The sequence below is a fragment of the Nanorana parkeri genome, unplaced genomic scaffold (assembly GCF_000935625.1).
Source record: "Nanorana parkeri isolate BGI_ZX_2015 unplaced genomic scaffold, ASM93562v1 scaffold1209, whole genome shotgun sequence".
Classification (NCBI taxonomy): Eukaryota; Metazoa; Chordata; class Amphibia; order Anura; family Dicroglossidae; genus Nanorana; species Nanorana parkeri.
In genome coordinates this window covers 352989-377440 of record NW_017307477.1, presented here as the reverse complement: position 1 = coordinate 377440, position 24452 = coordinate 352989, and the positions used below count along the sequence as shown (strand labels likewise).

The 24452-nt window shown below is 45.3% G+C and overlaps 1 protein-coding gene across 1 annotated transcript in view; it reads right to left on the bottom strand.

Annotated features, from left to right (window-relative positions):
- The window catches only part of LOC108796998 (contactin-associated protein-like 5), a 283699-nt gene that overhangs the window by 79082 nt on the left and 180165 nt on the right, over nt 1-24452 (bottom strand). The window contains exon 14 of the mRNA XM_018568564.1: nt 19349-19549. Within this exon, the coding sequence (XP_018424066.1) occupies nt 19349-19549 (201 nt within the window). The remainder of the gene's footprint in view (nt 1-19348; nt 19550-24452) is intronic.

Below are 24452 nucleotides of genomic sequence, written 5' to 3'. Positions count from 1 at the left end.
CCCCCCCTAACAACTTTGGACTGATGATGGGAGAACAATCCCCTTACATTGAAGGTCATTGGAGAAATGTCCCATTAAACTGGTGGTGATTGGTGAAATGCCTCCTTACTTTGGTGGTTATTGGACAGATGACTCCTTACATTGGTCAGTGAAATGCTTTCTTAAATTGGCGGCCAGTGGAAGAAGGATCCCCTTAAATTGGTGGCTGTTAAAAGAGTCAGTGAAAGATCCCCAGTGGGGAAAATGCTTCTTACCTAGGTGGTCAACATAGTCTCCCCTTACATTGGTGGTCACTGGGAATACCCCTTACGTTGGGGGTCACCGTGAAGAATGCTCCTCACATTGCTGGTCAATGGGAAGCCTACATCCCTCACAAATGGCAAAAAGACCACTGTTGTCCGTAGTTACTTATCCGAGAGTCAAAAATTGCTCAAGGAACCCGTAGCAACCTGTGGAGGGCCCCATGGAACCCCGGTTGAGAAAGGCTGGCTTACATCTAAGTGACGTCCAACTAATGCCGACAAGCCTGATGGGACTGGAACTATAATTTTAGCTGTCACAGCGTGCTGCTTAGCAAGGCGTTGAGGGCCCTGCGCCGGACTGCTAAAGAGCTAAGATTCAATTTTCAAAGCGAGAGCAGTAATAACCTTCAGCCTGTCATCCGGTGTTATGAAGCATCACACAAGTATCCAAGATCAAAATTCAAAGGTGTAATTTTGAGTAATAGCGTATTATTCCCGTCCTGCACTCCTGCCCGCCAATAATATATGCGGAAAACATGCTGAGTCTTCTCTCCGCGGCACTGATGCAAAAAAAAACTAAATTGCCTTCATTTTTTTATTTGATTTAATTTTTTTTTTCCTGGTGAAGCGTCTTATTTTATAAATCTCCATTTCTATCCTCACAATTTATTTACTCTTATAAAATAAATATTAATTCAAACACTTGTGGCGCTTTCATATCTCTAATCTAGATTCACTGCCACACTTAACAGATATCACCACGGCGTGTGAATACAAATGAGGCCCGGACGGTCTCCACTGCGTGTGCACAGGGCTGCGTAAAATCTTATATGAGATAAATTACATTTTGAGTCTTATGGTCTTGTGTGTCAGCGATGTCTTGAAGCCGGGGTGACACCACCACAGTGATTCACTCCAACATTTCAATGTCACTGCGGTGTAGCACGAAGGGATTCTCCATCACCTGTGCCGCCTATCGCCGTTAGCAAAGTCTGATCTGTTTTTCGTACTAATGAATAATGGTAATAATGGAACTTCATACGTTTTTTGTTTTGCAGATGCAGCACTTAGGGGGCTATTCACAAAGGAGTCGAAGGATCCGGCCATAGCTTCGGCTGATCCTTCGGCTCTCTTCGGCCGCCGGAGCCCTCCGGTTCAGTAGAACCGAAGGGCTGCTGTACCAGCCATTCACTATAGCCCTATAGCAGCCAAAGGTGGGCGGGCGGAAGTGACTGACTGAACCGAAGTGACACCCGAAGCTGGGCGAACGGCCTGCCGCAAGACCCGCAAATGAAAGCTGGGCGGAGCCAGCCATGATCTCACAACTGGCTCCGCCCAGTTGTAATGACAGATCAGCGTCCCCAAATGACCTGGGGAAACTAATCTGTCATTAAACAATAACAACTTGGCGGAGCCAGGGCTGACATCACAGCCTGCTCCGCCCAGTTGCTATTCATTGGCCGGGACCTGCCAGAAGACTCTAGCAGGTTCAAGCCAATAGGAAACAGTTGGGTGGAGCTAGCTGTCACTGCCAGCCCCGCCCAATTGTTTTTTTTATTTTATTTAAATTTTTTCCAAAAAATCTTAATTTTTGTTTAAATGCAATATTTATTCAACTTTTTTTTTTCTACTTTTTTCACTATTTGCTATTCTGCTCGGTACCTACGTGGTGAATACCTTTGGCTATTCACTCACTGCCGTTCGGCGCCTATGAGAATAGGGGCAAACGGGAACGAGTGAGTTGCCGGAGCCAGATGTTGGATCGGCTGAGTCGAAGTCCTTCTGCACTTCGGCTCAGCCGAACATACAGACCATGTTCGGCTGACTGAAGTGCAGCTGATGTACGGCTGAAATCAGCCGTACTGAGTCATAGTGAATAGCTGAACGTCGTTCGGCTCACTTCCCTTCGGCTCGATTATTCACTCGGCAGCTTTGTGAATAACCCCCTTAGTCTTCTAACTATTCTCAACAGTGAATGCTTCCAAACCCATAAAGAGTTTCTCAGGCTGACAAGGAGTTGCAAATGATTAAAATGTTAAAACTGCAACAAAAGCATTGCAAATGTATAGTTGGTGTTGTAGCTGGAGGGCTCTTTTCTCTACCGAAAAACATAAGAGAGCCCTCCAGCACTGCACAGTATTTCTGGAGAGGAAATGTTCTCCCGGACTGAAATGGCTTCCTCTGATGTCACTGCACACCGGGAGCTTCTCACAATGTGCATTAGAAGTCAGATAGAGCCCGTATTTCAGGAGAGGAGAGTTATGTAGAGGAAGGAGCAGAGTCCTCCGGCAGAGCAGAGTATATCAGGAGAGGAGAGTTATAGAGGAAGGAGCAGAGTCCTCCAGCAGAGTATATCAGGAGAGGAGAGTTATAGAGGAAGGAGCAGAGTCCTCCAGCAGAGCAGAGTATTCCAGGAGAGGAGAGTTATGAGAGTATATCAGGAGAGGAGAGTTATAGAGGAAGGAGCAGAGTCCTCCAGCAGAGCAGAGTATATCAGGAGAGGAGAGTTATAGAGGAAGGAGCGGAGTCCTCCAGCAGAGCAGAGTATATCAGGAGAGGAGAGTTATGGAGGAAGGAGCAGAGTCCTCCAGCAGTGCAGAGTATTTCAGGAGAGTTAGAAAGCAGAGGCCACCACTAGTTAACTCTGTGCTGCCGGAGGTCTCTCCTTCTTCCATTGGTATGCTCTAATCTCGTACAATAATCATTGTCTTACTGTCGTGTTGCAGCAGCTGGAAGATACAGCCAACAAAGAATGGATTACACGACTCGTCAGACACAAAAGTTCGATGCACCTCTAACGGACCCAAAGTTTCTTCTTCCACTTTTGTTCCGCCAGCAGAACTATGACATCCTTTGTCTACACTCCGCGTCGCTCTCCTCTCCCACAAGGCCCCTCGCAGCCATTTAAGGAAACTTATTTTTTTCTTTTCTTTCCTTGCTAGAAGATTAAGGTTACTGAAATTCAATTAAGGTCACCTCTTTCCAGCGGGGGCCCCCGTTATCCGCGCCGCGTCTGCAGGATGTGATTAAGAGTGTCAGGAAACAGCGGCGAAATATATGGGGCTGATCTGACCTGAATTTCTAGATCAAGAGTTACAGAGACAAGAGAAAGATATGCAAAAATATGACTCCTGGCATATCGTGCTCCACTTTACAGTCTAATATTCAAATTTTTTTCCAGCGACAAGCCTAGGACTATAGTACAATGATGCAGCAAGTCCAAAAAATAAATATTGTCAAGCTTTAAAGGGGAATTCCTGCAAATACAGTTCTAAGCCCTGACCTCAATCCCATTGAAATGCTGTGGGGTGATATGCAGCATGCTATTTATTATTATTATTATTATTACTACATAGTATTTATATAGCGCCAACAGTTTGCACAGCGCTTCACAATATAAGGAAGACATTACAATTCAAGACAAGATAGTAAGGAGGGCCCTGACCCTGAGGGCTTACAATCTAAAAGAGGAGGGACAAGTGATACATGAGGAGGGAGCTGTGTGGGGGGTGAATTGTTTGAGAACGTGATGGTTCAGTGGTTAGGTTGAGGTGGGATAGGCTTCCTTGAAGAGATGAGTCTTAAGGGATCGCCTAAAGGCAGTCAAGGTGAGAGATAGACGGACAGGTTGGGGTAAAGACTTCCAGAGGATGGGAGAGACTCTAGAGAAGTCCTGGAGGCGAGTATGGGAGGAGTGGACAAGAGAGCTGGAAAGCAGGAGGTCAATGGATGAGCGGAGGGGACGGTTAGGGTTATACTTTGAGACCAGGTTTGAGATATAGCCGGGGGCGGAGTTGTGGATGGCTTTGTAAGTGGTTGTTAATATTTTGAATGTTATCCTCTGGGCGATTGGAAGCCAGTGCAGGGATTGGCAGAGGGGGGTGGAGGGTGGAAGCCAGTGCAGGGATTGGCCGAGGGGGGATGGAAGCCAGTGCAGGGATTGGCAGAGGGGGGATGGAAGCCAGTGCAGGGATTGGCAGAGAGGGCCGGGGGATGGAAGCCAGTGCAGGGATTGGCAGAGGGGGGTTGCAGACACTGAGCGGTTGGTTAGGTGAATGAGTCTGGCAGCTGCATTCATGATAGACTGAAGGGGGGAGGAGCCTGTGTAGTGGTAGGCCAATGAGGAGGGAGTTACAATAGTCCAGACGAGAGATAACAAGGGACTGGATGAGTAGTTTTGCGGTTTCTTTGGTGAGGAAGGGGCGCATTTTTGAGATGTTACTTATTTAGCCAAAACATCTCAAAATAAACAGCTGAAAAGGATCTGAACGTAGAAAAGGGACAAAAAACTTCCTCCTTACCGCTGGTCTAATGAGCAACTACAAAGATAATTTTGTTGAGGCCGATGACCAACTACAGAACTATGGGGGAAAAAAAAATCATACATCTTAAACATTTGTATAATCCTAATCAGACATCACACGTTTCATGGCATTTATCTTCTTTCTTTCTATGAATAATAAATACCTGGCGATCTTGCCAGTGAGGGGAACTTCATCCAACAGAGTGACAACACTGGTTGACCTGCAGTAAAATGACTGCAGCGTTGTCACCCTGTGTAGCCGCAATAGTCACTGAGGCTTTGGTGCTGGGGAGGAGGGTTAGCTCTAATTTAAATAATAATTATAATTAGGGATGCACCGATACCGATACTAGTACTCGTCCAAATGTTCCGATACCTAGCACGAGTACTTCCTGTATCAGGAAGCTGGGCAGCGAATCATTACACGCTGCCCGGTTTCCTGATTGGCCAGGAAACGGCTCCATGCTCTCTCGTCACTTGTGATGAGAGAGCATGGAGCCGACTTCTTGGCCAATCAGGAAGCCGGGTAGCGTGCAATGACGCGCTGCCCGGCTTCCCGATTGGTCAGGAAGCTAGCAAATCCAGAAGCCCGGCTCCGTGTAATGACGCAGCGCCCGGCATTCTGATTGGCCGGGAAGCCGGCGTCATGCTCCCTCATCATCTCATGAATCATAATATTAAGAAAGTGACCTTAAAGCATTAGTTTGTATTGCTTCAGAAAAAATGTGACCTGTCCCTTTAAGAAAAAGTATCGGTAATTGGTATCTGTGAGTACTTGATCAAAAGTATCGGTACTCGTACTTGGTCTTAAAAAAAGTGGTATCGGTGCATCCCTAATTATAATATATATACATTATAGCAAAAAAGGAAATTGCAAAAAAAATTGCTTAAAAAAAATAATACAAGAGGAGAAGGTAAGGAAGGCATTAAGTGAAGCTGATTAATGTTAAGTAAGGGTTAACGTGTGGCTCAATAGCAATGTATTATTATTAGGGATGCACCAATACCGATACCAGTATCGGTATCAGTGCCGCGTAATTGGGCGAGTACTCGCCCAAATGCTCCGATGCCTAGCCCGATACTTTTGGTATCAGGAAGCTGGGCAGCGAGTCATTACACGCTGCCCAGCTTCCTGATTGGCCAGGAAGTCAGCTCCATGGTCCCTCGTCACCTCATGACGAGGGACCATGGAGCCGGCTTCCCGGCCAATCAGGAAGCCGGCCGCCCGGCTTCCTTATTGGCCAGAAAGCCGGCTCCATGCTTTCTCGTCACCCAGCTTTCTTACTGGGACTTCCGGTATAAAAAAAATATTGACCATGGGGAACAGACGTAGCCCCCCTCCAGAAGGAAGGACAGTGTCAGAGATGATTGGAGGATCCACAGCCGAGTGATACACAAATAATATACATTGTTGTTCAGAGTTCAGGGACTTGAATGTATTTTTAAGATTTATCTCCGGAGATTAGTGTCACTTGAAGTTGTAGGGTATACCTTGTACGTCCTCGTTCTACAACTGGTTGATGTTTGCTCACGGTTCTGTTTTCGATGGTTATCCTTGTAATAAGGTGCAAATGAAGGCAGCGATAGAAACCAATTCATTTCCTGCATTATAAACATATATTGAATTAAGGGGTCTCCAGATCAGCAGATTACTATAACAGGCAGCAGTGGGGTGAACCGACGCGCTAAAGCGACTCCTCGATCCAACACCCAATCCCAGAGCAGGTAGACCCCGTCCCCTTGTATTCATCTCAAGCCTTCCTTTTCAATTCTGACTGGAGTGTCCTTTTATTATCTGGAAACCAAAAACGGATATTATTTCGAGACGCGGCGTGCAATTTCTAAAAGTATTTATTTCTGGAGGCTAAAGAGGAAGACGTTCGCAATCTAATTTATGAAGGCGGAAGAGATGCTTTCTGTGAAAACCTCGGGAAGGAATTGTTCTATAAATTCGCCCTCAGAGCCGCACCGGCTCTTTTTTTTTTTTTTTCTTCAATTTGTCTCTCGCAGTTCTGAACCTGTAGCAATCATTTGCATAGTAACATCCACGGGAATACGAAAACAGAATTATTATTTTTTTTTTGCAGTATATGCGGCGACGGATTGTTTTCTAGCCGTCTAATCATTATATTACCGATGCTGATTACATGGAAGCCGCAGGAGGTTCAGGTTTATTTCATGGTATCAAAATATTACTGCGTGACCCGAAGACGGGTTATATCAGCCCTGTTGGGTCTCCTACTTCTAGAAGAAATGAGCTTTACTTCTACATACAAGGAAGTATCTGCTACAGGGACCTATTAACTACTTCAGGCAGGACCCTGATGTTTCTCTGCAAGCGATGCTTGGTAATGTGGCAACGGAGTATGCTGGCAACATGGTCACCCAGGACTCTCAGCCAGAGGGGCTCAGAGGTTCCAGAATGCAAATAGTTCTGCAGGGGAGAAACTGGCCTTTCAGTTTTTTTCCTTTTTTTCCCGGATTGTAACTGGGATCTGGATCTCTGGAGATTTCTTAGAGACCTGGGTGGGATGAAATCTCCAGTCCTGAGGTCAGGTGTTGCCGGTGATCAGGTGGCTGAGAGCCGCCTCATTAAGAGCTCAGATGCGGGGGCCAAGAGAGGGGCTGGCGTGCGGTACCTCTTGCTCGGGGTAAGGCATTCCCCAGCCATGCCCCCCGCCGGCCGAAGCTCTGCCTCCTGCCGGCCGAAGCTCTGCCCACCGCCGGACGAAGCCCCGTCTCCAAGCTAGTGTAAAGGAGGAGGGGAGGAGACAGGGAGGAGCCTCCCTGTCCCTCACATGCTCCTCAACGCTGAGGCTCCATGACAGGTTACACAGCGGGGAGGATTTCCCTGCTGTGTAATCTGTTAGATGCCGATCTGAATGGAGAAAAAGCTGTCAGCTTCAGACATGGAGCTGACAGCTTTTTCCTCCATAATTCTAGGTGAGGTTGTGCCTCACCTGCCTCCCCTGACCGCACGTTCCTGCTGTTGTGTTGCATGCTGGAGGCACACGAGGGCCAAGCTGGTGTGCTGGAGGCACATGAGGAACAGCCTGGGAGGCTGGAAGGTTTGGAGAGGCTGAGCGAGCCAGGCACACAAGGTGTGTGTGTTGAATTGAAAGCTGCTCAAGGGTACAGAGTATTCCTGAAGAGTTTTGCTGAGGAATACACTAAAGTCCTGGGACTAGGACACGGGCTGAACAGGACCTACCTGAGAATGGTGAGACTGTTTTCCAAGTATACTGCAGGGACGTGCGGTCAGGGGAGGCAGAGCCTCACCTAGTATTATGGAGGAAAAAGCTGTCAGCTTCAGACTTAAAGCTTTTTCACCATTCAGATCGGCTTCTATCAGGTTACACAGCAGGGAAATCCTCCCCGCCGTGTAACCTGCCATGGACGGAGCGCTGGATGTTAATTACAGGCAGTGCTGCATCCGGCTTTTGACAGGTAGTTAGGTTGCACAGCAGCGGGCTTCCCCACTGCTTGTGTAACCTAACTAGTAAGACAAGACCTGTCACAGCCTCTACTCTGAGCTAGAGGCGTGAGCTCTGTGGGTGGCTTGGGCCAATGGCAAAGCACCATTGGTCCAGGCTGTCCAATCAAAAAAAGAAGAAAAAAACCCCACTGAGGCCATCGATCTGAGCAGTGACGAGCAAATGAGGGACAGCGAGGCTCCTCCCTGTCTCCTCCCTCCCTCTAACGTTGCCACACGTCACTGCCATAGGATTCTATGTGCATTTAATGTATGTTATTTACCTGTAAAAGACTCCCTCGTGTAGACATTCGGAAGCCCTGACACTGCTCCTGGGTGCCGCCATCTTGTAAGCAGCCCCGGCAAACTCAGAGCTGACAACTCAACCATGCAATTTCACTGCATAACAAACAGTGTGGTCACCTTATTACAGGAAGTGGAAACATTACAGCTCTACTGGGAGGATGAACAGGTAACAGGTAATACAACTATATTACAGAAAGGACTCTAAAAAATAAATAAAATACTGTGTTTACTATGAGTGCAGCCTATATGCCATTTTTTTTTTTTTGCCCAGCGTTCCCCATTCTGCCAACGTTTCTCATCATCTTGTATTTCGCCATCCCTCTGTTCTGTGTTCCCTGCTCCCTGCTAGTGACCCATAATTCCCTTTCCAGCTCTTCTGCCCTCTCTATGTTTGTATGTGTGCGAGTTCAGCGTGGAAGGTGAAGTCCGGGACAAGTCTAATTCTTACACGTCAGGACAATTCATCTCGTTATTACGGCTCCATTCACGGGGCACCTGGCGAAGCCCCAACATACGCGCCGGACGCAAGATTGGAAAAGACGGCGGTGTGACCGCGCAGGACCTCCATTACATTGGCTGTCGGCACGCATCAGGCTGAGACCCCCCCTCCCCCTGCTCTCTCTCCTCGGGGAAGTTCTCATGACTCTGCCCTGAATGCCTCTGTGGTAACAGATCACGTTTCAGGGCATTGTTGCATCCAATGAATCCTGAACGAATGTCTTGTGGTATCAGAATATAATGACATGATCCCGGAACCGAGCGCTGATCCTGCGGTGTGCGTGTGACCTTAGAATCGGGGCTGTATATCCTCTTCTTTGGCTGTTATTTTCTCGATACAGCACCTCAGATATATCGCCAATGGTTTTGTTTTACAAAATTTAGGATTATTATTATTTAAATGATCATTTATTATTGTTAGTATCATTATTATTATTTAACCCTTTTTTGCATTTTTTGCACACGTTGTAATCTAGCCATGTGCAATTTGTTGCGTTCCGAATCAAAATTCAGATGAATTTTCCGAAATTCGGACATTCCGACACATCTGAATTTCCAAATCCCAATGCATCCGAATCTGAATTTCGGTTTCCTGTCCGAATTTTGTACAAAAACTAAATTGAATCGGACATGTGACTTTTCTGGCCAGTCAGATGTGTTTTCCGGTTAAATGCAATCGAATGGGTCTCAATTTTCGTTACGGCAACATGGGAGCCATATACAGTATATACCGTATTTTTCGCTCCATAAGGCGCACTTTTTTTCCCCCAAAAGGGGGGAGGAAATGTGCCTGCGCCTTATGGAGCGAATACCTATCGCCCGACGCCCGGGATATGCAGTTTCGGGCGCCGGGCGAGTAGTTGTTTTTTGTACATTCAGCCCTGCTCCTGACAAGCAGAGCTAAATGTACAGTCGGAGCCGCTGCTCGTTTAATACAAGCGATCTAACTAGATCACTTGTATTAAATCGAACGGCAGCGATCGTGTCCGCCCCCCGCCGTGGTTTTCGGGGTCCCCCGCTCCTCTGGGGGACCGTGACCACAGCATAGGAGCTCACCATAGAGCCCCTTGAGCAGACGAAAGAACTCCCGGCTCACGAAGGGCTGCAAAGGACGAAGTGTGCGGGCACATGTGCAGTAGAGGGAAGGGTGAGAAAACACAATTACAGTGAATGGACACAGCCGTGCAGCCGGGAGCGCACACGCCTGACAGACACAGTGGGACACAAGGAGTCTGCGGTGGATCAGAGACCGGCATCAGGGCAGGAAGGACTATCAGAAACGAGTGGAAGGAAGAAGAAGATCGCAGCAAGAGGCATCAAATCAGGTAAGTGCTTACAGCAGCATTGGGGCGGGGTGACAAAAGTTTAAAGTCACTTTAAGCTAATGTTGGTGCATAAAACACAATATAATACCCAATTTTTTTTGCAAAATATAAAATTTGAGGTTTTGTCGAGTAAACACGCCAAGCTTATAGATTGTGTGCACCAGTGAAACGGCGAAAAATACAGTACTGCACATTGTCCACAGGCAACGCTTTAAAAGCCCGTACAGGTCATCAGTTTAGAGTTATCCATGAATATTGGGCCTACTGTTATTGCTCTTACTCTGGTGATACCCAACATGTGTAGCACGATTATTGTTTTCATACGTAGGCGCAGCCAACACCTGTTTACTTCACAAAATATTGGGGGGGTATTTTTACTTTACTTAACTTCATTGCTTGTGAAGCATGTACAAGCTGCCATTGTTGGGTCTCAGATGCCCTCTTTCTGCCCGCAGCTGTCACGCTTATTCTTAAATGCAATGATGAAAATGATATGTTTGGCTACGGGTTTAATACGCTAGTGATATCTAACATGTAAATGCTCTGTAGTCTAGTTTACGCCCACCTCTTCATTTTACCCTTGCGGGCATAGTCGTACATGTAAGCCCGTAAGGGTGAAACGTGCAATGGGTGGGCGGATGCTGGGTGGGGATTCCTGCCATGGTGGATGCTAGATCATTATGGATTAAAGTATACAACCGGTGAACAGCGGCGTGCGACTTCTTCTTCTGATACGTTGTTTCTTTAAAGGAGAACTATGAGGCGAGTGAAAATCACTAGTTCTAGCCGACCTGTGACAATGAGACTGTCACAGGTCGGCTCAACAGATCGGGAAGTGAGCGAACACATACAGACGCTCGCTCACTTCTTGATCTATCCCTGCACGGCTCCCTGCAGGGATTCCCCCCCTCCCCTGTCCGATCCACTGGTGGAACGGACGGGGGAGGGGGCGGGTACAGATGGCTCTGTCTCTAGATAGGCAGAGCCAGCTGTGAATCACGCAGCTGGGTGGATCCCGACAGTGATGTCGGGATCCGGCCCAGCTGTAGCGTCTCAGTATACCGCGAGCTGTAGCTCCCTATATACTGAGCTTTGGGTGACGGGAGGACGCTAGTTTGTGTCCTCCCGTTACCCTGAGGAGAACTATGGGGAAAGCCTTAACCCCATAGTTCTCCTTTAACTACATTGTTGTTTTGGAGTGTGGACGTCTCCCTGGTAGGCTCGCCGCATGCACCTAGAGCGTGGAGATTATTGTTGGATGGTGTGGTGAAGCTCTTTGTTGTTTCACAGCACAAATATTACAATCTGTTCCAATGTATTCCTAAACTGAGTCACATTTATAGGACAACAATTGTATTCTATCACTTCACCGATAGAAATAACAAAGAAAATCGATCTGATCCCATCCTCCACTTGTTACGTTGGACGTATTACAATCTCGGACCATTTATTTCACCAATGCAATCTCCAGCTGCCCTGTTTATCACCTGTGAGTTTAAGATTAATGCTCTGAGCAAACTATATAAAACCCGAGGGGCCCCCGGGGGACCCGATGTCACAGGAAGCGAAAACGAGCAGGCTCAGCCCTGGGCCGCAGTTAAGGAAACCCCACGGACGTGAGGATTGCGCCTGCTTTTCTTACCCGCTGCCCTTGTTTTATGTGACAACCGAGCTCGTAAACTATTGATCCATAATTCAGCTGCGGCATGCGGTTCATTCAGAGGATGAATAATGGAACTCCGGCCGGCTCCTTACGGAGGCTCGCATGTACTGCTGTAGGCCAACACACACTACCTGATCTATGGCCTCTTCTACGCCATATATTTCAACATATAATTAAAAAGGAATAAATAATGCACTTCAATGTTGAGGTGTGAAGCGGTGAGCGGGATTCCAGACCTCCTGGCCGGAGCGTAAGTCAGCAAATCAAAAATGTTCTGTCCAACCTTAAATTTACTCTCCCACCAGCAATGTTTGAGCATGCACCAATTCCATAATAAAAAAGTAAAAAGCCATGGTTCCAGGTAGCTTGTTAAAATGGATCTAGCATTGGATATATTTTGTAAGTGCAGCATCAGTGTAACCCTTTCAGGTATGTATTACCTCTCACAAAGATCACAAGTACTCCCCTGGCAATGTCTTCGTCTGATTTTCCCACCATCTTTGTTCTGGCATCATCCAGGGTCACCATCTACTGCATGGGACTGAGATGCCAGCTCAGAGATGGCATATAGACATCCTGTACCTGTGCAGTTCACAAATGTCTGACATGGATCAGCTTGCTGCAAAGTTACAATGTTGCAATCTGATCACTGGGGGGAAGAGAGACTAGTGGCGTATCCAGGGTATGGCACATATGAAACATGTCCTTGGCGCCACTTGAAGAGGGGTTGGCAAACATTCGCTGACCCACGGAGACAGCTGACTTGTATTTCTCCCCACCCCTCTCCCAAGACATCTCTCCGCCCAGCTCTTAGCAACCTGGGACGCTCTGGCTGGCATCCCACCCAGCTCCTGGCAACCAGTGATGTCACTGGTTGCCAGGAGCTGGACAGAACGCCAGCCAGAGCATCCCAGGTTGCCAAGAGCCAGGCAGGGATTTGTGTAAGGGACATAGACATCCCACCGCCCAGCTCTTAGAGACCAGATCGGATAGGGAGATGTGTATTGTGGGTGGGATGCCGGCCACAGGGTCCCACGTTGCTAAGAGAAGGCAGGGAGATGTGTATGGCCCTTGCACATCTGTCTGCCCTGCTTTTAACAACCTGGAATGCTCTGGTCGGCGTCTCACCCAGTTCCTGGCAACCAATTATGTCACTGGTCACCAGGAGCTGGGACGGGACACCAGGGGCACAATTTGTTGTAGATAAGCCTCTGGGAGAGATTGATGAAATGCTTCATCTTGCCTGCAGTGGACTGATGGCATCATCTCAGCTTGGGCTAAGTCACTGATTGGAGCTCTTGGATGCCTTTTAAATGAATACATAGAAAAATTTACTTTTACTACAAATATGTACTGATTTTTTTTTATTTTGCCCAGAGATTTTAAAGAGTCACTGATCAGGAACAAGCATACAGATTGAGAGTTTTCAAAAAAGAAATTGTGTCCAGAAATATACAGGAAAGTAGACCAAATAATTGGTTCTCTTTAATGATGAACAAGTACACAAGAAAGAAAAAGGTTTGTAGGTTGATTTCAATGTGGCCTTTGTTGGAAAGGATGTCAAGATTTGACACACATAAGTGACATCCCACTCATAAGGAGCAATCAAAGAGAAAAGGTTCAAAGTGTGAACTGGCAGGAGGCTGTGAGCCTTGAGACGAGCAGCGGAGACACTTGGGGAGTACAAAGCCTGCAGACGTGTAATTCAACACAGCAACCTACAAATGATTGCAAGACTCCCCTAGCACTTCTCTCATCTCCTATCCTGTAACACAACAGCCAATTATCACATCACAAAACACGCTAACAAAACAACATCGTAGGCACCCAGGTGACAGCACATTTTGGAAAATTGCACTGCAAATCAATAGCTGGATTGGGTTAGTATGTAATAAGCAGACCTTCACTCAGAAGAAAAAATGTCACTTAGTGTGCCGGGTAAATGGTCACTCTGACCAAATAAACTGACTTAGGTTACTGTGCCAGTATAGTACCTGCCAGTATAGTGATCTGTCTGTTTACTCCTGGGAGGCTTTTCACGGTCTTGTTAAAGCCGAACTTTGGGCAGATATAAAATACTAATTAATACATTGTACATTAATAATAAATTAACTTTTTGACATAAACTCACTGGCCACCTAATTATTTTCTAGCTATTGATCTGATGAGGTTAAGGTTTCTTAACAAAAAAAATAGAAATGAAGAATCCGAGTCCCAGGGCACATAGAAGCATTGTTTAAATAAACCAAAATGTTCCTTTCTTCACAACACCTCTGGCTTTATACAATTTTTTGATATGGGTCAGAAGAGGGAATGTGTCAGGAGAAACCGGTCATATGTCACTGCACATCGGAGAATACTCTACATGAGATAAAAGAATATGGTTCTGTGGAATTTTAAAATATATCCAAAGCCCGTTTTATTTTGGATAGGGTAGGGAAGTGTTTTGAACTTATGTCATCTCCTCAACTAGAGGAACACAAAACTTCCAGTGTGAGCTGCGGCAGAGAGAGCTCTGGGTAGCCGTAGCCAACCACCTGATAACATGATAAGAGCACACCAGGGAAATTAGACCTTTGTTGCTCATTCAAAACTAGGTTGGATACAAAATTGGTGTCACCAAGAAACTGTAGAGCAGGGGTAGCCAGACTCCGGCCCTCCAGCTGTGGTGGAACTTCAAATCCCATGAGGCACTGCAAGATTCTCACAGCCACAGACATGACTCCCAGAGAGAGATGCATCATGGGATTTGTAGTTTCACCCACAGCTGCAGGGCCGGAGTTTGGCTACCCCTTATGTAGAGCATGGCTGGAGGTTTCACTGGAGAAATGATTCATTTTGGATGGGCATCACTTGAAAGATATTTATTTCAACTGTTTTAGGCCCCATGCACACCGGGGAGGTTGCGAATCAGCGCAGTGTCCGTACAGATTTTAAAAGGGCGGTTTTGGGTGTTTTTAATTGCGTTTCAGCGCTGAACGCAATTAAAAACGCACACAATTGCGTGGTTCCATTCAAAGCAGTATGGAAACGGTGCCGATCAATGCGTCAAAAAAGGGTCAGGGAGCAATTTGGGCGGGAGGCGATTCGGATCACGCGGTCGCATGAATGGTCCCCATAGCAATGTATGGGATCATTCACGTCGGCAGATCCGCATGGCCAAATATGCATGGTTGAACCGCCCTCTGGCTGCCAAGCTAGCTAAATCTCAAGAGAAGCCATTTTCCGTCTCGCTTGAATGGCCCAAGTCAACAAACAGATTGTAATTCATACAAATAAATTTAATTTTAGTATACAAATTGTGTATATAAATATTAAAATATACATAAATATGATCAAAAACCCCTCACACCTTCCTTTAATAAGTTAATATTTCAATTTCCTGAGTGATGATCAGTATAAGAGCCAAACCTGCTAATGCCTTTTATGCCTTTGACTAACCGATATTGAAATATATTCAGATCAGCTTTTTCAATCAAAAGAAAGAACGCTTAAAGCAAAGTCTATTCAGGAGCCAACAACAAGGCATTCCATGAAGACATATTATGGAGACATTTGGTCTCCTCCATGAGACGGTTGTGATTGGCGTGGAAACAAATATCTGCTTCCCAGCTCTCGGCGTTGACTGTTGGGTGATAAACAACAGATCGCTAAGCTGAAGCCAATTGAAGTTAATTATGGCAGATACACACACGTAATCCCAGAAACATTAATCACCCGTTTCTTATTCAGGGAAGGCTCTGCAACAGTTGGTAATCTAATCACAGATGTTGTGACACATTGTAAACCAGCGGTTCCGGGTACAGAACTCCACAAAAACAAGCTGGTTCTGATCTGATTCGGTGACTAGAGCAACTGTCACTCCATGTCTTTATGGAGCTGGCTTTGTTCACAGGGGACAGTCACGGTGGAACAGAAAAGGGTCTTCACCCAATTGTTATCACAAGGCTGGAAGAGCACAATTGTCTACAATGTCTTTGAATGCTGGAGCATTAACAGAACCTTTACTGGAGACAACTCAACTCAATCATTTGGACCGAGTCAACATGTTTTTGCCAAAAGAGAAATGAGAATAGACAGCAAAGAAAAAAAAAAAAAGAGTGAAGGAAATAAACCACACTGTTTAGCTCCTAGAATCCACTCCAATGATTATTTGTCTTTTACTTGCTTTTCCTAAGCACCTCGATATAGAGCTGATAACAATGACCTCGGGCTACAGCTTGGGCAGCAGGATTCTAACTCATGCCCACTCAATCCTATATAAAAAGTAGGGCTGGTAATGATTAAAATTTTCGTGTTCAATTCATAATTTTTTTTTTTAAATCGATTAATCGATTAATTTTGATTAATTATAACGCACATACAGATCCAACTACATTGCCCTATACACATACAGCACAGCAATGAAGTAATAAAAATGAACTAGGATCACACTAATCCAGCACGATATTAATCTCACGCGCCCCACTCAATATGGCCGCCGCTTGAGTAGGGCAACTCAGAATAATAACGTGCTGGATTAGTGTGATCCTATTTCATTTTATTACTTCATTGCTGCGCTGTATGTGTATAGGCCAGTGCCTTGGCTGGCGCTCGTGCAGAAAGTTTCTTGGGCAAACTCACCGGCCCGGAGCCACTTGGGGAAGGCGGGAGGAGTCCGGTGATGTCGATGTCCGTGACGTCATCGGATCGCCGACGGGACTCCCGGAAGCCGGCGGAGAGGTGAGTGTTTTCATTAGCGATCAAAATAATTTTAATCGATCAAAAAGTTTAACGATTATTCGAGAAATTAATCTTTAATTTCCACAGCCCTAATAAAAAGGTTTTGGTGGACTTCCACCTTCTTATTTATCTTATATATAGACACTTGTTTCCATTGTAGGCTCCCCATGATCTTCTGCATTTCAGCATTGCTGCTTTTCTGTTCCCTAGACCACCTCAATATGAGATATAACAGATCTGTCTATCAAGGATCATCACAACATTTGTAGGATTCATCAATGATTAAACAGCCAAAGTCGGCAGCAGCTTGTTGTTATATGGCTCCTGTAAATTACATATCGCCCCCATGCTGGGACAGAACAGCGAATGTTGTTTAACTTCTTATCAGCCCAAACTAAGCAGAAAGTGTTTTGCATGAGATGCATTTTTAATGAGACAACCGTTTTAACTCCGACACCTTGATACGAGCGTGAAGAAAATAAGAAGCAAACACCTAATTAACGACTAACTTGCATCGTTCTATCTCTGGCTTATAAGCAGATGTAAACCCACTTGATAAAATCTTTTAAAGCTGAACTACGTTACAAGCAAGTATTGTCCTCATACACGAGTCATGTTTATGGTTCTGGAATGTTGGGGAGCTTTGTGTGTTTCTTCCAGATCTGTGCAGTAATCCAGTGTGATACTTGGAGCTTCCTGTAATGAAGACCGCTTTCACCGGCCCCGCCTCCTGCTCCGTCACCGGCCCCACCTCCTGCTCGTCACCGGCCCCACCTCCTTTTCTGTTGCTGACTCCCGGGCCCCGCCTCCTCCTCCCTTGCCGGGTCCAGCCTCCTCCACTGCCGCTGCTGGCTCTCGTTGACTCATCAGAGGCTGTGGAGAAGAACGCAGCGCTGCACAGATCACTGACAGTGATCTGAACAGCGGCGCGTTCGAAGCCATAGCAACCCAGGCGGCCCGCACGGCATCAGGGGGGTGTCCTGGCCGGTCGCCTGGGTTGCTATGGCGATTGTTTTACGCCACTGCATGAGATTGTAGTCCATCCTGGAAGCGAGCTTGGAGCGGTGACTACTTTACAACACACACGGGGACCATGGGGAATAACAGTAGCCCCCTCCAGAAGGAGGGACAGTGTCAGCACCAAGGATTTGGAGTTTAGTGTCACTTTAAGATGGAAAAGTTATTTCTAGCATACTTTATTTTAATAGAAACCTTTCCCCTATTGTGTCTGTTGCAGATTTTACCCAAAATGAATGCAAAACATCACCCAAAAGCACCAGACACAATCCAATCTGCTGAGAGGCTATTCTAGTCTTCACCTGATAAACATCTCATAGAAATGAATTCACTTATTGCTCCAGTGCGTGTTTGGAGTGCTGTTTGCATGTGATGGGATTTATTAAGTTCTCCTGTAGACCGCGGGGACCGTGCTGACTGCCAAGCCTTCGGAGAGTTATTGAGGAGTTATTTTTGTCAGAAACTGCATGTTCTTGAAATGTGATTAACTGTCAGTCTGAGCACAGCTTGGGCAAATTAACCGTTCTTCCATTGACTGGATGTCAGAAAATCTCGGGATGGAGGCAAAGAGACGAACACTTCTATACAAAGCAGAAACTACCGTCTTGTATTCTATTTCTTGTCTAACTAGCTCCTATGTTCGTTATTTTAAAGCTGAACTCCGGGATCAGCAAATATCGTCCTCATACAAGTGTCCTGTGCATTCTTCCTTGGATCTTGGTGAGCTTTGTGTATTTCTTCCCGATCTGCGCAGAAATCCAGTGCGAAACTTGGAGCTTCCTGTAATAAGGACTGCTCACTGTTGAGAGGTCGAATGTCCAAAACCAAACTTCTACATGATGATAACCTGAAGACCATGAGCTATAGGTCACTATATGTTTTGCTCTCCAAAGGCTGAGGACTCTTGCCCATCTAAAGCACAGGTGGAAGTGGACTTGTAAGGCCCCTATATGGGTCAACCTAATTCTACTGATACACAACAGATTATCCAACCTGGACGTGGCAGGAATTTGCTTCATAATGTAGTGAATGGAACCAAACATGTTTATCTCCACTGAGCATTCTACTCCCCTTTGCAGTCATTTTGTTGTATTTTGAAGAGCTAGGTAGATGGTTGGTGGGAGGGTAGATGGTGCTGGATCACCAAGATAACTTGTGTATCGCTACCCCCATAGTAGCCGCTGGTTGTCCGGTTCATTTCTAGTCTGTCTAGGGTATGATCTTCCGCTGTCCACCCAATAGCACTAACCGCCCTTCTTCTGGTGTCCATAAACTGATGTCCACTCCAATAGACTCCAAGACTGGGAGTTGTAGTTTTTTGTTGATGTCCAATATGACATCGTTAAGGTGCCCATACACTTTACAACTCTCGCAAGACTTTTGTCTTGCGAGGGTTTTAAAGTACTTAAAAAAACGTACGATCTGCCCATCTTGGACTGACCGTACAGTAGAAACGGTGGCACGCCTTCCATACACTGCACGATTCTCGTACGATCGCGGGATTTCCCGCGATTCTCGTACGAGAATCGTGCAGTGTATGGGCATCTTAAGACTACAAGCCACACATCCACCAAAGTGCCTGGAAACATTGGTGCACTGATCCCAGCAAACAGGAGGAATTTAAGCTGCTTTTGGGTTGAAGAAAATGAATTTGGAAAGGGAACTGATAATATTTGACTTCTACCCAACATGGTCATCAGATACCTTTGAAAATTAAGGTTTTTCATCCTCTTGTAGTTCCAGCAAGCACAATAAAAAATAAAAATAAATATAATACGAAACTGATGAAATTTTACTTACTAGGAGAATTGAGGAGCCGTGAATGTTTGCAGTGATAAGCCACCTCCTGCTCGCAGTACTCTGCGTTGTTGATCAGATCCTCCATTTGCTCAGCACTGGCTCCGTAGTTAAATGCAGCGGAGTACGGCTTCCCAGGAATAATTCCACGCACAGTCATTAGATCCGTGATGTTGTGTTGAACGATGGTCCAAATCTTCTCTACTGTTGGAAAAAAATAAACACACTTATATGTTATGTCTATTTTGTATTATTTAATTGGATTTAATTATATATAATTAATGTTGATGCCAACACATAGGAAGTGTTTTTGTTTTGTCTTGTTACTTTTTAGTTTATTTGGTCTACAATCTCATTACAAATTAGTAAACTAAACATGAGATTGTAGTCCATCGCGGGAGTGAGCTTGGAGCGGTGACTACTCTACAACACACACAGGGACCATGGGGAACAAAAGTAGCCCCCCTCCAGAAGGAAGGACAGTGTCAGAGATGATTTGAGGAACCACAGGCGAGTGATAGACAAATAAGATACATTGTTATTAATAGTTAAGGTGCTTACATGTATTTTTAAGATTTAACTCCTTTAATGTCACTTTAACTTCTCGTTTTTGTTCAGGAGACCAGAATTAAGGACTTTTTAAGGAATTAAGGATTATTTACGTGATCCCAGAACAGGATGGCTCTGTGACTGGCGCCCACAACGTCTTTGCCCCCCGTTGCTCCATCAGTCAGAGACCCGCTAAAGCCAGAGACCAGCCATAGCCCTGTATTATACGTGAGGACGCCAAGGGGCAGTCCGCAAGCCGGAGACAAGGGGAGAGAGGTGAGCACTGATTGCCCACTGGTGATGAGGGAGCATGGAGCTGGCTTTCTTGCCAATCAGGAAGCCAGAGGACGGGTAATGACTTGATGCCCTGCTTCCTGATTGACCAGCTTCCTGACCAATCAGGAAGCTGGTCAGGGAGTCATTACACGCCCCCAGCTTCTTGATTGGCCGGGAAGCCAGCTCCATACTCCCTGGTGCCAAGGGATAATGAAGCCAGCTTCCTGGCCAATAAGGAAGCCCGCCTAGCTTCCTGATACCAGAAGTTCCAGTTTCGGGAGCATTTGGGCGAGTAAGAGTACCAAATACTTGATATCTGCACCAATACAAGTATTGGTGCATCCCTAGTTCCTGTCTTTGTCTGAGTTTAGGATCTGATTTATGCTCCCTGGGTGTGCCACTGTCTGTTGAATTATTGGTTGCTGAACTTCTGCTTAGTCCCTCAGCTGATTGTGGATTCCTTGGTACCATTGCTTGCTGTTAGTCGCTGACCCATATTATCATTGGTCTTGTAGATTGTTTGACAATCTCTTACTGAGTTCCTATATTTTTTTTCCAGCTGAGAGATCCCAACCATTCCGCCCACCTGACACCGGCATAACGAGACTACCAGCCAGGAAATTGAGGTGACGGGTGGAACTTGACAGGCCTGACAGCCAACACTTGAAACCCTGGTGAAATGCAATTTATAACTCTTTAACTGCAAAAACACGTTGCCTTGGTTTCTTGGACCTCTATTATATATATTGTTAGACTCTCGTGGCTCTTCTGTTTCCCTATAGCTTTTTGGATATCATTCATGGGGCTATTGAGATCCTTCTGTATTTGAGAGCACAACAAGAGTCACTGCACCCTACAGTATAGACCTTGCATTGTGAAATCAATCCTAGATCGAGAACCTCTCACCATAGTTACATAGTATTTGAGGTTGAATAAAGACACAGGTCTATCAAGTCCAACCTATTACGTGTATGCATTTATGTTTGATCAGATGTGTGCGTGTGTTACATAGTTACATAGTATTTGAGGTTGAATAAAGACACAGGTCTATCAAGTCCAACCTATTACGTGTATGCATTTATGTTTGATCAGATGTGTGCGTGTGTTACATAGTTACATAGTATTTGAGGTTGAATGAAGACACAGGTCTATCAAGTCCAACCTATTAGGATCTCATTCTAGGAGTCCCTGTACCCCTGTATATTACGGTCCCTTAAGAAATCGTCCAAAAGTTTCTTGAACAATTCCACATTATTTGCTGAAATCACCGCCTGTGGCAGTGAGTTCCAGACCCTAACTGATCTTACTGTGAAGAACCCGGACATCTTTTCTTAGTACTGGTGACCAGAACTGGACCGCGTACTCCAGATGAGGTCGAACCAATGATCTATAAAGTGGCAAAATTATAGACTTGTCCCTGCAATACATCCCCTTTTTAATACAGGACAAGACCCTGCTAGCTTTGTTTACAGCAGCCTGGCACTGCAAACTACCTTTCAGTTTGTGGTCTACAATGACCCCCAAATCCTTCTCCATTTCTGACTTCCCCAGCGGCATACCCATAATTGTATAACCCATTTGTTTATTTTTAATTCCAAAGTGCATTACTTTGCATTTATCGACATTAAACCTCATCTGCCACATTAATGCCCACTCCCCTATTTTATCCAGGTCCTCCTGTAATGTTATAGTGTCTAAGTCCGTGTCTATTACCCTCCCTATTTTGGTGTCATCCGCAAACACGGAAATATCGCTGTTAACACCCTCCCCGATGTCATTAATAAATAAGTTGAACAATATGGGACCCAGCACAGAACCCTGAGGCACACCGCTCATTACACTAGCCCAGTCTGAAAAGGTGCCATTTACAGATACCCTCTGGACACGTTCCCGTAGCCAGTTCTCTATCCACGTACACACCACCTCATCTATGCCCATAGCCCTCAGCTTGTGTAGCAAGCGTTTGTGTGGTACCGTATCAAAAGCCTTTGAGAAATCCAGATATACCACATCTATCGGACCCCCCTCCATCCATATCTCTACTTACCCCCTCATAAAAAGTTAGCAAGTTAGTTAGGCAGGAACGGTCTTTCCTGAACCCGTGCTGATTGTCATTAACTATCCCGTTTTCCTGAACAAATTCTACCAGATAATCCTTTATTATGCCCTCTAGCATTTTACAAACTACCGATGTTAGACTGACCGGCCTATAGTTCCCAGGTTGGCACCTTGCCCCCTTTTTGAATATTGGGACTACCGTAGCCCTCCGCCAATCACTGGGGATCCTACCAGTCATTAAGGAGTCCTTAAAAATGAGGATTAATGGTCTAGTTATAACCTGGCTTAATTCCTTAAGTACCTTGGGGTGCAGGTTATCCGGACCCACTGCTTTGTTTGCATTGAGCATTTTAAGTCTTTGTTGTATCCCGGTTTCTGTCAACCACTGGGGTATATTTTGAGTTAAACTGGGAGTTTTATCATGTGTGTCAACCCCGTTTCCCTCCCGAGTGTATACTGAGGAGAAAAAAGCGTTCAGCGCCTCGGCCCTCTCCTTGTCGTTTGTGACTAGCTTCCCGCTTCCATCCTTTATTGGGCCTATCTGCTCCTTTCTCACCTTTTTACTGTTAATATATTGGTAAAAATTTTTGGGGTTCTTTTTACTATCTGCGGCGATTTGCTTTTCGCACTGCGTTTTAGCTGCCCGGATTTCTAGTTTGCATTTTTTGTTACATTTTTTGTAGTTAAGGAACGCCAATGCCGTCCCTTCCGTCTTATATTTTATAAATGCCGCTCTCTTGTCCTTGACGTGTTGTTTTACAGTTTTATTAAGCCATATTGGTTTAGTCTTTGATCTTTTATTTTTGCTCCCTAAAGGTATACACTTTGAAGTAGCAGTATGTACTGTGTTTTTAAAACAATCCCACATCTGGTCTGTGTTTAGGTTTTGAAATAAGTTTTCCCATTTTATTTCCCCCACTAGGTTGCGCAGCTTCTCAAAGTTGGCCCTTCTGAAGTTTAGGGTTCTAGTGCTTCCAGTACACTTCCCTCTTCTGTGTTCAATATTAAAAGTAATCACATTGTGATCACTATTACCCAATGACTCCCCAATTACAATATCCTCGATTAACTCTGCATTATTAGTGACAATTAGATCTAAGATGGCATTTTTTCTGGTAAGAGTCTCCACCATCTGGTCCATGAAATTGTCGCGCAACATGTTTGTGATTTAGCTCTTAAGAGTACTCGTGCCCCTTTATGTTACGGTCTCCCAGGAACTCGTCCAAGAGTTTCTTGAATGATTCCACACTCTTAGCTGAAATCACTTCCTGCCGGACCCTAACCGCTCTTACTGTGAAGAACCCCTTGCGGCCCCGTGTGTAGAAATTTTTTTTCTACCAATTTGTGGTGGTGCCCTCTGGTCTTTGTTTTCGGAGCTAACCATAAATAGTTTGTTAATGATGTTGATGTCGCCGTTGAACAGTTTATACAAGAAAATCATGTCCCCCCTTAATCTCCTAACCTCCAACGAGAACATATTTAATTTTAACAACCTTGTTGCATAGTTCAGGTCTTCGAAACATGTTTCTGAAAAATGGCCACATCTCCCGGCTGTAATAATTTTAGAGGGGCATCAATTAGGGATGCACAGATACTTTTCGAGTACCAGTGCAGATACTTGGCATTTGCATGAGACTTCCCAGGGTTGCACGGTTGCAGCTGGGACCGGGCTCTGGCGCTCCACCACTGTCCTGAAATCATTAGTCTGTATTGTTTTAGAAAAACTGTCACATGACAATAAACAAAAATGTATCAGTACTTGTACTTGTAAGTACTCGGCAAGTACCAGTACTCGCACTCGCAAAACTGGTATCTCTGCATCCCTTCATTTATATTTATAAAAACAAAATCATACATTATAACAGAGATGTACAAATCCCGGGAGCTCCGTGTGCTCCTTACAAATGACAGCCGCCTCCTAACTTTTACATTTTTCTCTAGTGTAGTCTTGGAGCTCAAAAGTATCGGTACATGTACTCGTACTTGTACCGAGTACTGTACTTGGTATCTTTGCAACCCTAGCATCAATAATCATACACTAGTAAGAGTGACAGGAATGATTATGAGGTAGAGGAAACAATGAGCCGTAATGAAGGGTAAAGTCTACAATAAGTAAAATACTATAAACAGCTGCAAAGCATCTTTATTGCACTTGGTTATCTGTATATCCTCCAAATGTTGTTACAAAGTTTCTTCAAACGAAACACACGAAATAGTAATTTCA